General features: G+C 41.9%; 1 protein-coding gene across 5 annotated transcripts in view; it reads right to left on the reverse strand.

Annotated features, from left to right (window-relative positions):
* Positions 1-328: 328 nt before the first annotated feature.
* Positions 329-15,350, reverse strand: part of SV2B (synaptic vesicle glycoprotein 2B) — a 259,567-nt gene continuing 244,545 nt past the window's right edge. For all 5 annotated transcript variants that reach the window (XM_082388923.1, XM_082388921.1, XM_082388924.1 and 2 more), the window contains 4 exons: positions 13,575-13,708; positions 10,916-11,116; positions 6,682-6,841; positions 329-3,380 (listed from right to left, as the gene is read on the reverse strand). In XM_082388923.1, coding sequence (XP_082245049.1) covers positions 3,197-3,380; positions 6,682-6,841; positions 10,916-11,116; positions 13,575-13,708 — 679 coding nt within the window. In that variant the 3' untranslated portion in view covers positions 329-3,196. The remainder of the gene's footprint in view (positions 3,381-6,681; positions 6,842-10,915; positions 11,117-13,574; positions 13,709-15,350) is intronic.

Here is a 15,350-nt window from a genome sequence, read left to right on the forward strand (position 1 = left end):
TCACGTGCGCTTTCAATGAATGGTCACAGGTAAGTGTTGGTCACATTTTCCCTTTCCTCAAAGATTATGGGAGACCTTGTAGTAACATATCAGTGACTGAGAGATTAGTCCAGAACTAGACAGACAGCATCATCGTAGGACTTGTAACCCACTCCAAGAACTACATGTCACCTTGGTCACATCATTTAACCTCTCAAGATCCCCCTATGCAAAATAAGGAAGTTGAAGGAAATGATTGTCAGCATTCCTCCCAGCTGATCCAATCAGTCCAAGAATCCAGAAGAGACTGTAGCATCTGGAAATAATCTCTAGTCTCAGTTCTTTAAGGTTTGCTTACAATTATTTTTATTATTATCTTTAATGAACTAATACAAGATGCCAGGGAACCCTGGGAATGGGGTTATTTATCACATGACCTCTGGGTTGTGTGCTATAAACGTCACAAATAGGCACACCCCTTTCACTATTTATTTCCAGTAAAACAAAAGATCAAAAAATCAGCATCAAGGGATGACACAATACAGCTGAGACCATTAAAAGTAACTACTCCCAAACTGGGCATCATAAAATACATCATGAACTGCAAACAGATTTAGTCAATGAGGGAGAGCCTCATCCCTTTAATTCTCCACGGATGCCATTGGGAGTTTCTCAGGGTAGAACATGAAATGAAAAAGAAGCGCCTGGCCAGGAATGCTGTACATTATCCCCCAATGACCTGCCACAGAGACTATTTTTAAAGAAGCATTTATCTCAGCAAGAGTGACAGCATTTAAGACGTAACCAGGTCCCAGTGCCAGACAATCCTTCGTGGGAAAAGACTGCGAGCATGGCTGTACCTTTACAAAGGCCTGAATGATTGATGGGATGGGAATTGCCCTTGGTTGGTTAGGTTGTTGGTATAAAGGAGCCATAAAGATAATGCAGAAGTTAGAATTTAGGAATCAGATGGAGTTTACCCCAAATCGTTGCAGCCATTCCAATGCTCAAAAATTAAACAGGTTTTAGATTTACAAGATCCATCATAACTAGAAATGCAGACCCTCACTGCCTTGTAAATTTCTTAAGCAGTAATGGCTCACAGAATTGTATTATCCCATTGAAGAATAACGTTATAAGGGATGTGGTAATCCCGGTTTACACAATTCTGTTTTATGAACCTAGCCAGTGTATTTCGTAGCACAAGCAAGTATATTACAGCTATATTACATTGGCTCTCTCATTACTGATGTAGCACTGATGTTAGGTAACTCCTGTAAAACACTGAGAGAAACACTAACACACAATGGTATATTTATATATTTGGGGGAATCAGGATGTCAAATCAGAGTTGATGTGTCTTCCTTCCCTGCACAGAAAAAAAATGGCCAGTAAAGAGGTGGGGAACGTGAGAAGCAGAGAAAACCTTTTAACCATCAAAACTGATCTCAAATCCAGGGTAGAAATGTGTTATAGAATATACTCTTTCCTCCTGTCTACCTTCTTCTACTCCAGAGAATAACCAAAAGATGGCCTGAAGTTATCACGGGACTTGGTGTTTCTCCAAAACAGAAAATACACTCAATGCAGCCATCATTTGCTTTAAATTTTTGAGGTTTCTGGTAGAGAAAGTGTGGCACTTTACAGAATTGAGAGCATCGCAAATCACTTCAAAGAACTAGTTCTTGGTGACTGGTGTTCACCTGGCCTCAGCAAGCTCACCTCTGGTGGCAGGGGTTTACAGTTCACTGGCCCTTCCATGCAGGACAGTTCTGATGGGTGAAACATTGTTCTTTTCCTATGGAGTCAAGACTTCCGTCTATTACTGACCTTTGCCAAACAGTTTGTCCTGGGTTCCTCACCCCACCCCCACCCCTACCCCCATTCATGTTTCAAACTGGATCTCAGGAAAGTGTTGTCTTGGAACACTGAAGGTAAACACATGTGACATCCACTACACTCCCTAAATCCCGTGCCAATGACTGCTTCAAAAACCCTGAACCGAGACATATCAGGTAGATTTTTCATTGGACCTGACCATTATAACAAATACGGATTGTGTTTTACTGCTAAATTTACACTTTGAAGATCTGTGGCTACACTTCCCCATCCCACCCTCAATCCCCCATGTGGTCCACCGTGTTTTATTCTTGCCTACAAAGAGGGCGCCAGAGGTCACGGAAGACTTCCCGTGTTTCTTCTGGGTGAGAAGCAACGTCAAATGCCAGGATGGAAGATGGTGAGCTTGCGTTTCACCAGTGATCTGTGTAAGAGAGGAAAGTAACTCCTCCTCCCACACGAAGAAAAGCGCCTGGATGAAAGGAACTGTACAACGTGAGTTTGCTAAGTGCATCCTCTCGACAGCAAGTTAAACGGCTGTAAGAAGTTGTGCTTGCACTTCATTTCATCAGCCCCAATTTCCTGGAAACTCAAACACCAAGTCCTCTCAAAACACGGCTAAATGCTGGCAAATATTTGCAGATATCATTTCTGCAAATGAAACCCAAAGACAGTTATGTGCAAAGTTAGTTAACAGAATACCTGTCCCATTAAGTTTCTTTGACGAGATCAAAATCGGAATAAATATTATTCTTAAATTCACCACCTCATCATCATGGAAAACTTAGGACCCTTGGAGGGGGTAAAGTAGATTTCTACAGATATTGCTCAAATATTTGGTTTTCTATATCAGAGTATCTTCAATGCTATTGTGCCAATTTTCAAAGGGAAACTATGATAAGTAATACTTTAAATGCAAAAATATATGTATCCTGTACTTCAGTATTCATATGATGACTCAACTTCCCCGCCAAGTCAATTTGTCAGGTCCTTGGGCTCCGAGGAACTTTATGCAGGACATTGAGTGTTTCTCAAATTCATTTTGAAATGAATGAAAAAAGTCCTTGCACCTCACTTGCGGGAATACCCCTTACTTAGTTTGGAGGGCATGATCCCTCCTCCCTCGCCTTGGGCTGGGGACACCATTAGCCAAGCACACAGTTCTGGGACTCTAAGGGAGGACAGCTCAGGACACCCTCAAATCAGTCACCTGAGTTACAAACATACAGACAGCTGAAATGGGTGCTAGACTAGGGGTCACAAATTCAACTTCTCCTCCTGTGCTATCCAGGTGTCCTCTGGACAGTGACAGGAAGTGTAGGTGCAGTTAAGGTTCCTGGATGAGGTTCTTCCAACATTTCCTTTTCCCGTAGGTTGTTCACATTAGGACCTGTTCTCGAGTCTCAGGCAGTCGAAGAGCAATCAGGCCACCCCCAACAAGAGAAGTAGCAGCCAGAAGGATGGGGACCACTTTGGTGATCCCAACAAAAGAAGCAAAGATGGTGTTTCCCAAGATGGCGCCAAATTTGCATAATCCATTGAGGATGCCAAAGGCTGTTGCCCTGTAAAAGAAGAAGAAAGTAAATCATTCTGGGAGATGCAAACTAGACCTCCTTAGACATGTGGGACTGGGTTCTTTCTTTCCCTTGTTAAAGAAGTATGGTGAAGGTGTGGGAGGGATTTTTTTTTCCTAAATATAAAAGTAACACATTCTTATTTTAGAAATTTGGAAATATAGAACAACATAAAGATGCAAGAATATATAACTTCACCACTGAAAATAATCACCATTATTAACATTTTGGAGTATCTCCTTCCCCAACTTGAAAGAATGAAGAAGGATGAAGCAGAAAGTGTAAGTGTTCCCCATTAATAACACTTCGACCCTCTTTTGGCAGAGACTGTTAGTTCTCCCTAAATAGCATTTCTCCAAATGTAAGACTACATTTCCCAGATTCCCTTGTTTCTGAGTCTGGCCATGTGACTAAGTTTAGGCCAATGGGATGTAAGTACTCCCAGCAGCTCCTGAGAAACTCCCTTAAGAGATGTCAAGAGTGGTCCTTTTGCTCTCTTCTTTTATCCTTTTTCCTCCCATCCTGCTTCCTGGAATATAAATGGTCTCATCTTGGACCATGGCTGAGGTCATGAAAGAGGAAGAAGAAGATAAAAAGAGCCTTTAGTGCCTATCTTCCTAAGTGTGCAGTTATTTGGGGTCTGTGTCACCCATGGTAGAACCTAATCTTAATTGTTATTAATCACACTTCCCAGTGATAACTACTGTTAACCATCAATCCTTTTCTGACTCCATCTACATACAGAGACAATATTCCCAGCACTAGTCCTCCTCAGATTAAGCAAAATATCTCTATTTCACACCACTAGTTTATGAATAATATGGCTATATTTTTGTACTTTAAATTCTTTTTACATTTTTTCTATAACTATACTACACTATACTTTTATCCATTTTCACCAGCCCCAATCCCAATCCTTTTGTTTTCTGAATTTTCTTAGATATTTTCACACGTGTATTTTTCCAAATAAACTTTAGAGTAATCTTTTCAAGTTCCCAGAGTGTGGAAAAGTCTCATGGAGTTTTGAATGGACTCTTTAAAAACTAAAGAATACTTGACATTTTTGTAAGATTAAACCTTCTTAGAATTCAGTAAGAATATCTTGACATATAGTTGAGTCTTCTTTTATATCTCTCAGTAAAGCTTTATGGTTTTCTTCACATAGGTGTTTCACCTTTCTCATCAAATTGATTCCTATGTATTTTATGATTTCTTCTATTATTAAATGGATTTCAATTTTAATTTTTTGATGTATTTTAAAATCTATAAATTATTAAATTAGTTTTATTATTGACCACCTTACCAAATTATTTTATTGTTTCTGGTAGTCTCTTTGTTTAATTCTCTTAGGTTTTCTGGATTTAAAATCACATACCATTGAAATAATGATAACTTTTCCTCCTCTTATTTTTTGTAAAACTTAGAAGTTCTTTGATTCACAGAAGAGGCTCCAAATTCACTATTCTGTGCTTTTCCATAGCTACCTCTATCCCAATACCTCTGTCATCAATCTTGGGAATATCATTAAGATGTGATGCAGAATTGCATTTACCTGCCTTCCACACCACTTCACATTCCTTTCTGGCCAAAGAGCCACTTACCTGTTGTCCTGAAAATTCCCCCTCCAAGAGGAGAAATAACTGCTAAGCAATGGCCTTGACCCTATGCCTTTAAACCAGGCCTCTTCCCATAGGGCATGCACAAAATAAAAAGAAACCCTGGGCATCCCTGCCCCATTCTCCACAAATACCCTAGACCTTCATGCCTCATACCCACCTTTATTTCTGCCCCACCCTTTGTTTGTCTAGTTCTGCACCTTTTCACTTCATTTCCCTTTGGCAGGCCTGTTCTCACCTCCCTTTGGATTGCACGATACATATGGTTTAGCCCTAGTTCTTATCTCCTGGACAAGGTTTGCCCTTATCCTTTGCATCTTGCCATCCACCCCACCCTATCCAGCCTTAGCCTTCCCACTTCCGGCCTATGCCAGCCCCCAGGCAGGAGAAACTCAACAACCTAAAAGACATTTGGTCCATGGAACACCAAGAAGACCAGGATGTGGCCATCATCAAAAAATCTACAAACAATAAATGCTGGAGTAGGTGTGGGGAAAAGGGAACCCTCTTGCACTGTTGGTGGGAATGTAAACTGATACAGCCACTATGGAGAACAGTATGGAGGTTCCTTTAAAAACTAAAAATAGAACTACCATATGACCCAGCAATCCCACTACTGGGCATATATCCTGAGAAAACCATAATTTAAAAAGAGTCATGTACCACAATGTTCATTGCAGCTCTATTTACAATAGCCAGGACATGGAAGCAACCTAAGTGTCTATCGACAGATGAATGGATAAATAAGATGTGGCACATATATACAATGGAATATTCCTCAGCCATGAAAAGAAATGAAATTGAGTTATTTGTAGTGAGGTGGATGGACCTAGAGTCTGTCATACAGAGTGAAGTAAGTCAGAAAGAGAAAAACAAATACCGTATGCTAACACATATATATGGAATCTAAAAAAAAAAAAATGGTTCTGATGCACCTAAGGGCAGGACAGGAGTAAAGACACAGATGTAGAGAATGGACTTGAGGACACGGGGAGGGGGAATGGTAAGCTGGGATGAAGTGAGAGAGTGGCATGGACATATGTACACTGCAAAATGTAAAATAGCTAGTGGGAAGCAGTCGCATAGCACAGGGAGATCAGCTCGGTGCTTTGCGAGCACCTAGAGGGGTGGGATAAGGAGGATGGGAGGGGGACGCAAGAGGGAGGGGATATGGGGATATACCTATGCATATAGCTGATTCACTTTGTTACACAGCAGAAACTAACACAACATTGTAAAGCAATTATACTCCAATAAAGATGTTAAAAAAAAAAACAAAAAAACACCCTAAATGCAATGTGGTATATTGGGTTGGATCCTGAAACAGAAAAAAAAAAGGACATTAGTGGAAGAACTGGTGAAAACCAAATAAACTCAGAGTCTAATAATGTACCAATGTTAATCTCTTAGGTTTGACAAATGTACCATAGTTATGTAAGATGTTAATATTAGGGGAAGCTAGGTGAAGTGTATGCAGAAACATTCTGTACTATCTTTGGAACCTTTCTGTAAACTTAAAATTATTCCAAAATAAAATGTTTACTTAAAAAAATGGAAGAAAAAAAAAAGAAGGAGAAGACCAAGATGGCTGTGGTGGAGGATCTTGGGGCAGGTAGACTTCTGGCCAAAGAAGTCCAAGAAAGTCCCAGAGCGAAGCCCAGAGAGGAGCTGACCTCTGGTTGGCGGGATACAGCTCCACCGTGATCACATCCAGAGCATTCCAGACAGCAATGCTTGTCCCACAGAACAGGCACTGCCAGCCAATCATCGCCGACTCACTGTTGCCAAAAAATAGGAAGAAGCAGCAGACAGCCGAGATGAGCATGGAACCACCTGCAGAGGGAGATCAGGGCAGAAAGAAACATGAAGCCCGTGGCAGACAACACCTGAAAAACCAGATTCATCTCTACACAAAGAAAGATGTGGACCCCGTATATCGCACCCCAGCCATGGGATTGGAGACTTCTATGTGGGTGACATCACCAGAATTAGCCTCCAGGAAGGATTTCGAAAACCTCACCGTGTGGTGCTGTCCAGCCCAGAATAACTGAGAACAAGGCAGAGGGTGTGAGTATTAGTAGAGAATTTATTATGCTCCAGACATTGTTCTAAGGTGCCTGAGATACATCAGTATCAAAAGACTCTACTCTCATGGAGCTCACGTTCCACTGAGAACACAGCTACAAACGGGCAACAGAAGAACACCTGATCAAGGGCCATGCTGCTTATTTTCATGTGTGCCCATCTCCACCCCAGATATCTGAGCTGCCCTTCTCAGCTCTGCTCTGTGCCCCGGGAAGCTAACCCCCATGGACTGCATACCTGGGTGTTCCTTGTTAGTTGTGAGGAGAAAGGGCTTGGAATACTTCTTCCTAATTCCCATCCTGCTTTATAAGCCCTTTATTGGCAAATGCTGCTTCCCCCCCCCAGGACGACAGTTCCTCCCGGACACCTCCTGCTCCTTGGTTCCAGCTCTCCCTGGGCTCGGTTACTGCTGTTTTCTCCCTTTGTCCCTGCAGCCCTGGAGGTAGAGCCTGCTGCCCACTTTTGCTAGTATCTGGGTGTCTCATCTGCCTCATTTGTTCCCATAACCCTGCCCACACCTCTAAAACCTGCCCCATCATACAGTCTCTTCCCTAGAACTCTCTGGGGTAAATTCCTTTTCCCACCAGGACCCTGGGTGATACAGCTAATGATAAGAGATCCCATTGAAAGAAGGTTATGTCAAATCCTACTGAAATCCAATACGTCCAGCCCAGAAGAGCTTGGGAAGCCTGGAGTGAGTGCAAGGCACAGATCAAGAGTATGTCTGGAAATGCGGTGGGACTAGTTAGCAGAAAGGAAGGAAGAAAGCAGGTCCCAAACAACCAGCTAGGAAACAGGGCAAGAGTCCCACCCAAGCATCAGAACCCTGGAGGAGGGAGGGCTTCAGGTTGCCAAGAAACCGGAAGGCTGGTCTGGCCTCACCCACAAGTGCCTCCCTGGGGGGCCTCTACCTGGAATCTCACCCTCAGACCTGGAGCTGCCGAGACTGGTGCCAAACCCTGCTGAAGACCTGGGGAATGGTAACTGTCTGCTTTATTTCTATTGATTCTGAGAAGGGCTAGGGCTGTGACTGGGTAGCCTGGTAGCCTCTTTCCAACAGCAAGGAGAGAACTAGAATGGGAGGAGACTGGCATCTACTGGACCACAGGTGCCCCGAGAACTGTATCATCGACATGCACGCATCCCTCAAAGTGGCCAGCCATGGGGCTTGGCGTACAATGTTTGTTGAATACAAAATATTATCATCAAATAAATTCAGTGATAGGGAACTGACCCCTCAACTATGTTAGGTCTTCCCACTCTAGGTCCCTCTGGTGCCCAGTTCTTCCACTCTCATCATTAGTTCTTATTCCCCTTGTGATGGAGAAGCCTGAGGTCAAATCCCAGCTCCCCCTGTGTGACCTTAAGTGAGTCACTTAACCTCCCTGGGCTGTCTCACTTTCCCCATCACAGGGTTATGGTGAAGGCTAAATATGCTAATATTTACAAAACGCTTGGAAAAACACCTGACCTATAATAAGCACTTCCCAAGTGATAGTTAAATGAAATTTCTAGTTTACATCTGTCTCTCCCAATAGATCATTTTTTCCTTCAGCACAAGGATGCTGTCTGTCTCAATTATTGCTGTATTCCCATTGCCAACCACACAGCCCGGCGGAGAATTGTGCTGCATAAATTAATGTTTACTGAATGAATAAATGAAGAGTGACCGGCTCATCAGGAAAACTTTCTTCTCTGCTGTTAACAAGGCACAGCTTCTGCCCAGGAAAGGGCACAGCAGCAGAGAAAGCAGGATAAACGATTCTCCAGCAGATGCGATAGGGGATTTGTCTAAGGGTCATGGGAGAGGCAGCTTAAAAACAGGTCACCCACATCCCATCGTGACATTTATTGAGCACCTAGTATTTACTGGGCCCTGAGAATATCGCAGTTGATGCACTGTGTGCCAGACCTTTTACTAAAGATACAAAGGGGGCACTGTCCGAGCTTTTAACAATCTGGCTCAGAAACAAAATACAGGCATTAATAAAAAAGCAAGATATAAAGAATAATAAATATTAGTTCCAGATATCCAGTTTGGGGGGGATGGCTCTATTTAGCATTAGAGAAATCAATTTTTATCTGGGATACATTCATGATGACAAGAAGGGCTTCAATGGCAAAGAAGACGATGTCCACTCTCCCCCTGCCCTGCCTGCTCCCTGCGCCCAGCCCTCCCTCTGTCCCTGGTCTATGGGGGCAGTCCATTCTTCTTCACAGATGCACCCACCCCACCCTTCATCAACCCTCACCTCCCAAGAACTTACTCAGCTACTCCAGGACCTGAACACAGAACTCACTGTTCAACCCTGGGACTTAAAAGACCAGAGACAGAAATTTACTTTCTGGTATGAAGGTTGCTCTTTTCTCCTCCAAAATTGTTGTGTTTCTTTTCCCATAAAAACAGGCTTGTCAGAGCTGCTGTAAGTGATTTAGTTCAAGTGCCAAGTAAAAATGTTTGGGTTCGGTCACCTGCTTTTCTTCTCTACGTTGATTAGACAGGTTGGAGAGACTGCTCCAAACACACTATTTGTCTAGCTCATTACATATTAATATTTTCAAAGTAAAAAAAAAAAAAAAGGCCAGTGACAGAATGGCAGAAGTGTCACACATCTACTCTCACGCTCTTTGTCTCACTGGAGCAAACGGAGGTATTATTTTAACCATCGTGCTTCCAACTTATCTAGGAAAGGGGTCATCTTCGCTGGCTCAGGTCAGTCCCACAGCATTACTAAGTGGCAACTCAGTGGCAGGCAGCGTGCTGGGCACAAGTGTCACAGAAGTTAACAAGCCACCGTCTTCCGTCATCAGGTTTCAGGTCTAACCAGGGCATTGCCGCTAACAGGGGACACAGCTCAATCTGCCATGCCTGAGAGGTGACCGTCCTCACCACAAGATTAAAAAGCAGAAATCACAGGCATGTCTTGGGCTCACCATTCTAAATATTCATGCTACTACTTATTGACAAAATGATTATGTGATTTATCTTGTTTCCTTTGAGCTTTGCTGCTAGGATCTTGGAATTAATTTTTACTGATCAGCTATATCCCTGGGGCAGAACTCATGGCATTTTTATTAGCATACTGTCTGCTTCCCCTTTCTTGGCCTTGACTCATATTCTAATGGGTGTACATTTTCCCTGGCCCTGGGTGTATATATTTTGTTTCTTGTTCACTATGCCTGGCATGCGATTCAGTAAAAAACTGCTGAATGAAGCAAGGCAGACATGAGAACCTGCAATGCACCAAGCGCTATGAGATGCTTTGGGTACATTATGCTCAATCTTCACAAACCCCTACCAGCTCATTATAGGTCTCCTTATCTATAAGATAAGTCCCAGAGACGTAAAGGAACGTGTCCCAAGTCAAACAGCCTTTAGGTGATAGGATTCCAACGTGAGCCTATCCAACTCCAAAGCCCAAGATGTTATCACTATTAAATAATAATAAGTAATAGGATTTATTTTAAATCATCAAATGAAACCAATGCTCATTTAAGAGCATTTTACAGAGTAGGTACAGTGGATGTATTTAATATCCTATTGAAATGCTAATAAAATAAGTAACTGTCACAGAATTGCTGAGTCAGGAAATGAAGATGTGTCCCTGGCATGGACCAGACCTCCACGGGGCCCTGGAGTTTTGCAGATGTGCCTCCTCGGTTCTACACCAGCAGATTCCATCTTACCTGTGTGGTTTCCTGTGTGAGATTTCTTTAAGAAAAATTCCACTGCCTTCATACACTTTAAGCCCCTGCCTTCATACACTTTAAGCCACTGCCTTAGCCCCCTAGAGCACGAATGCGGCGTCCCTAACAACTCACCGATCATCTTGAGCCTTCCGACTCTATCCATGAGAAGGGCAGATATGATGTTCCCCGGCAAGACAGACAGACTGCCAAGGAAGCTGACGAGGTAAATCAGGAAGTCGTTGTCTTGCTCTAAGTCCATGTGGCAGCCCTCCTTCTGCTCCAGAAAGGTGACGTTGATAAAATGACAGTTGATGAACTTATGCTGGTAGAGGTCTGCAGAGAGAAGGAAACGTTTGGTTCACATGAAATGGAGGGAGGCTGGGGAGATTTGGGGCAGAAGCAGGGATAAAGTTATGTCCCTTCCTTGGGCAGGTGGCACCGCCCCCTGGCCAGCAGACAGTCTCAAAATCCAGGTGACGCATGGCCAGGTATGGATGAAGTGGGAAACCTTTTAAAATGTAACGACCTGTTCAAGTTCCTATAAGCAAGGGGAAATGAACATTCACTGAGGGACATGTTTCAGTACAGCATCTTTCAAGCCAGATAATAGTTCTGTTTGTATCAACAAGATGACATTGAGGGCCACCGTACCTGGGCTACTCCTCTGAGGCTACCCAGTGTATACGAGGGAAATGACCAGAGAATTGGGTCCAGATTGAGCCAATCACTCCAAAGCCCATGCAGAAACCTGAACATGCTTCAGAATAAAAACCATTTGCTCCTTGGTTGTGGAGGAGGGAAAGAGATGACTAAGTAGAGTACAGTGGATTTTTAGAGAAATGCAAATCAAAACTACAATGAGGTATCACCTCACACCAGTCAGAATGGCCATCATCAAAAAATCTACAAACAATAAATGCTGGAGAGGGTGTGGAGAAAAGGGAACCCTTTTGCACTGTTGGTGGGAATGTAAATTGATACAGCCACTATGGAGAACAGTATGGAGGTTCCTTAAAAAACTAAAAATAGAATTACCATATGATCCAGCAATCCCACTACTGGGCATATACCCAGAGAAAACCATAATTCAAAAAGAGTCATGTACCACAATGTTCATTGCAGCTCTGTTTACAATAGCCAGGACATGGAAGCAACCTAAGTGTCCATCGACAGACGAATGGATAAAGAAGATGTGGCACATATATACAATGGAATATTCCTCAGCCATAAAAAGGAACGAAATTGGGTCATTTGTAGAGATGTGGATGGACCTAGAGTCTGTCATACAGAGTGAAGTAAGCCATAAAGAGAAAAACAAATATCGTATGTTAACACATATATGTGGAATCTAAAAATTGGTGCAGATGAACTTATTTGTAGGGCAGGAATAGAGACGTAGATGTAGAGGACAGACATGTGGACACAGGGGGGAAGGGGAGGGTGGGACGAATTGGGAGATTGGGTTTGACATAAATACACTACCATGTGTAAAATAGATAGCTAGTGGGAACCTGCTGTATGGCACAGGGAGCTCAGCTCAGTGCTCTGTGATGACCTAGATGGGGGGAAAGGTAGGGAGGGAGGTCCAAGAGGGAGGGGATATAGGTATGCATATAGCTGATTCACTTCATTGTACAGTAGAAACTAACACAACATTGTAAAGCAATTTTACTCAAATAAAATAAAATAAAATAAAAAGTGTATGCAAGCAAAGAGGCATCAATGAAACTTGAAAGAAGAAAATAAAAGATATGCCAAAGAGTAAATGTATAGATCTCACTAATATTTTTTTTAAAGTTCAGGCTAAACATAAATTAGGAAGATAAATCCCATAATTGACTATTTAAAGACCAAGGGATATTTAGAGACCGAATATTGAATCTTTTGAGGCTGACATCATGCAGGAAAAAGATGTTCTTGCATAAACTGTGCCTTGGTGCCAATGCCAGGGAGAAAGCATTGATCTGGACATAATGCAAGTATCTCAGTGGAAAACTCACAGACTTCAGAGCTAAACAAATTAAGAGATGAATCAAAGTTCCTCCAACTTGCTAGCTGTGGCCTTGGACAAGTTGCTTAAGCCCCTGTTTCCTTAGTTGTAAGGTGGGGATGATAGTGCATTTCTTACTTGAGGCAATATTGGTGAAGTCCCTGGTAAAACTCAATTAGTTTCCTTATAACCCAACTCCGCTTGGTATTAATTTATAATAAGAGCAGTAAAAATAATGAGGAGTGAGAGAGTGGTGGAATTTTGTGATTTTTTTTTTAATCATGGAAATCTGAAATGGTGTAATTTTAAAATATTCTTATCATCTCACTTCACACACGAAGCTTGAAAAAATGCAGTTTTCCCTTTTCATTTATTATTGTGAGAACATATGTCTTGAATTTGGTTTCAAATTATGCCAGGTCTTCAAGAATGCACTCCAGGTATAAAATGCAGCCCTCCTGGAATGCTGTTTTTTCCTTTTTTTTTTTTTTAAATCTGGGTCATACTTTGTTCCTACCAAAGATCCTTAGCATATAGCATCGGTCTCGTTGAGATCAGAACACTTGTCCAGTACTTTTGTTTCCATTTTACATGTGATCAAACTGAGACACAGATAAACTAAATGCCTTGGTAAAGGCTGTGCAACTTCTTTGTTGCACAAAGAAGCCCCAACGTGGGGCTGGAACCCATTTCTCCACATGAAGACACAGCATGCATATCTGTGAATACTTTACTACTCCTAAAGCTTATGACTGAGCAGTTTGATTCTAGACAACAAGCCCACCCTGTTTGTGCCCTTACCTGTGTTATAAAAGATGGTCGATTCAATGGTGCAGTTTTTGAAATAGGTATCAGTCGATGTAACGTCTTCAAAATAGCACTCGTCAAATAAAGTGTCCTCAAAGAGTACATGTTTAAAGTACATCTTTGTGAACCTGTGGGAAAAAATTAGCCCCTGAATGATTCATCCAGCAAAAAAAAAAAAAGGAGACTTGAGACTCAGATGGAAAACACAGAAAGGCAGAAAAAAGGAGAACTGCAAACCCAAAGGTGCTGGAACGTTATTTTCAACCCAGACTAGTTCCCCATTTCTTCACTGTGTGTTTATAAATGGGGAGGGGCCTCAGGACGGTGGAAGCTGATGTCTAGTCCAGGTACACAGCTGTGGTTCCCATATGCAGGTTCATGGACCTCCTACATCAGAATCACAGAAATGTGAAATAGTGTGAAATGAAAATGTTAATAACATCTCACTTTAGGAGTTTTAAAAACATGAATATACCTCAGATGGTCTTAGACGGTTTAAAGGCAGTAGATGTGTGAGGGCCTCAGAATGTTTGTTTTTAAAATTGAACCAAAAAAAGTGGGGAAATGGGCACTTTCATCCACATTGTTGGTAGAACATAATTGGTGCAGCCTCTTTGGAGAGCAGTTTTGCAAAATTTAAAATGTACAATCCCTTTGACCTAGGAATACCACCTCTAAAAATTCATCGTACACATACTTGCTCATGCATTCAAAGAGACACATTCACTGATATTCATTGCAACATTGCTGATAACAGCAATGGATTCCTAGATAGATAGATAGATAGATAGATAATAGATAGATAGATAGATGATAGATAGATAGATGATAGATAGATACTGCACAATGGAATACCACATAGCCATTATAATTATTAGGTAGATCTATATGTCTTAATATGGAACCATCTTCAAGATATATTGTTAACTGAAAAAATTAAATACAATATGGTGTTTATTGCATGTGACCATTCATGTAAGAAAGGATATGGTACATATGCCTGTAAATGCATAGCATATACCTGGAGAGCGACGCAAGACACTGACAGATGTGGTTGGCCCTGAGGAGGTACAATGGGGGTTGGGCATGAGACAAACGTAATTTTTTCTTTATATCAAGTGTACATAATACTTTTTTACTTAAAAATAAAACAGTCAATAAGAGGTAAAACCCCTAGATGATTATGAGGTGCAGCCACATTTAGGAGCTGCTGCAAGACTCCAACTCCTACATAAACTTAAAAGAAAAGAACAATATTACATTTAAAAACATATACTGACATATATTAACATGATCCTCTATTGGTTATATTTACCAAGCTTGGTTAAACTTTTAAGCAAGAAACCTTCGGCTATGTCTTCATTTGTGAAGAATTACAACCCGTTCATTCATCTGTCTATTCATTTATTTAGATATTCAGTCTTCAGCAAATACTTACATAGCTTTAGGTGTTATGAGTACAGAGAGGAAAGACATGGTCCCTGCCCTCAAATCTAATGGGAAAAAAATAAGCAAACAGACGACTACAGTTCAGTGGGAATCACAGTGACAAAGGTAGCACAGGGTGCTGAGGGTCATTGTTCCTCTTTACAGCCAACAGATCATTCAATCCATGACCACATGCAATGGGCAGTGCCCCTTACCCTTTATGCTCTATTGGGTTCTGCTGAGAACCCTAACCTAGAGCCACCTCTCATTAGCTTCTGCAAAAAGACCTCCCACCCAATAAGAAAGCCTGGGCCAGTGCTTCTCAAAGAGAAGTCCCCAGAC

This window comes from Balaenoptera borealis (genome assembly GCF_965194805.1).
Source record: "Balaenoptera borealis genome assembly, chromosome: 3".
NCBI lineage: Eukaryota > Metazoa > Chordata > Mammalia > Artiodactyla > Balaenopteridae > Balaenoptera > Balaenoptera borealis.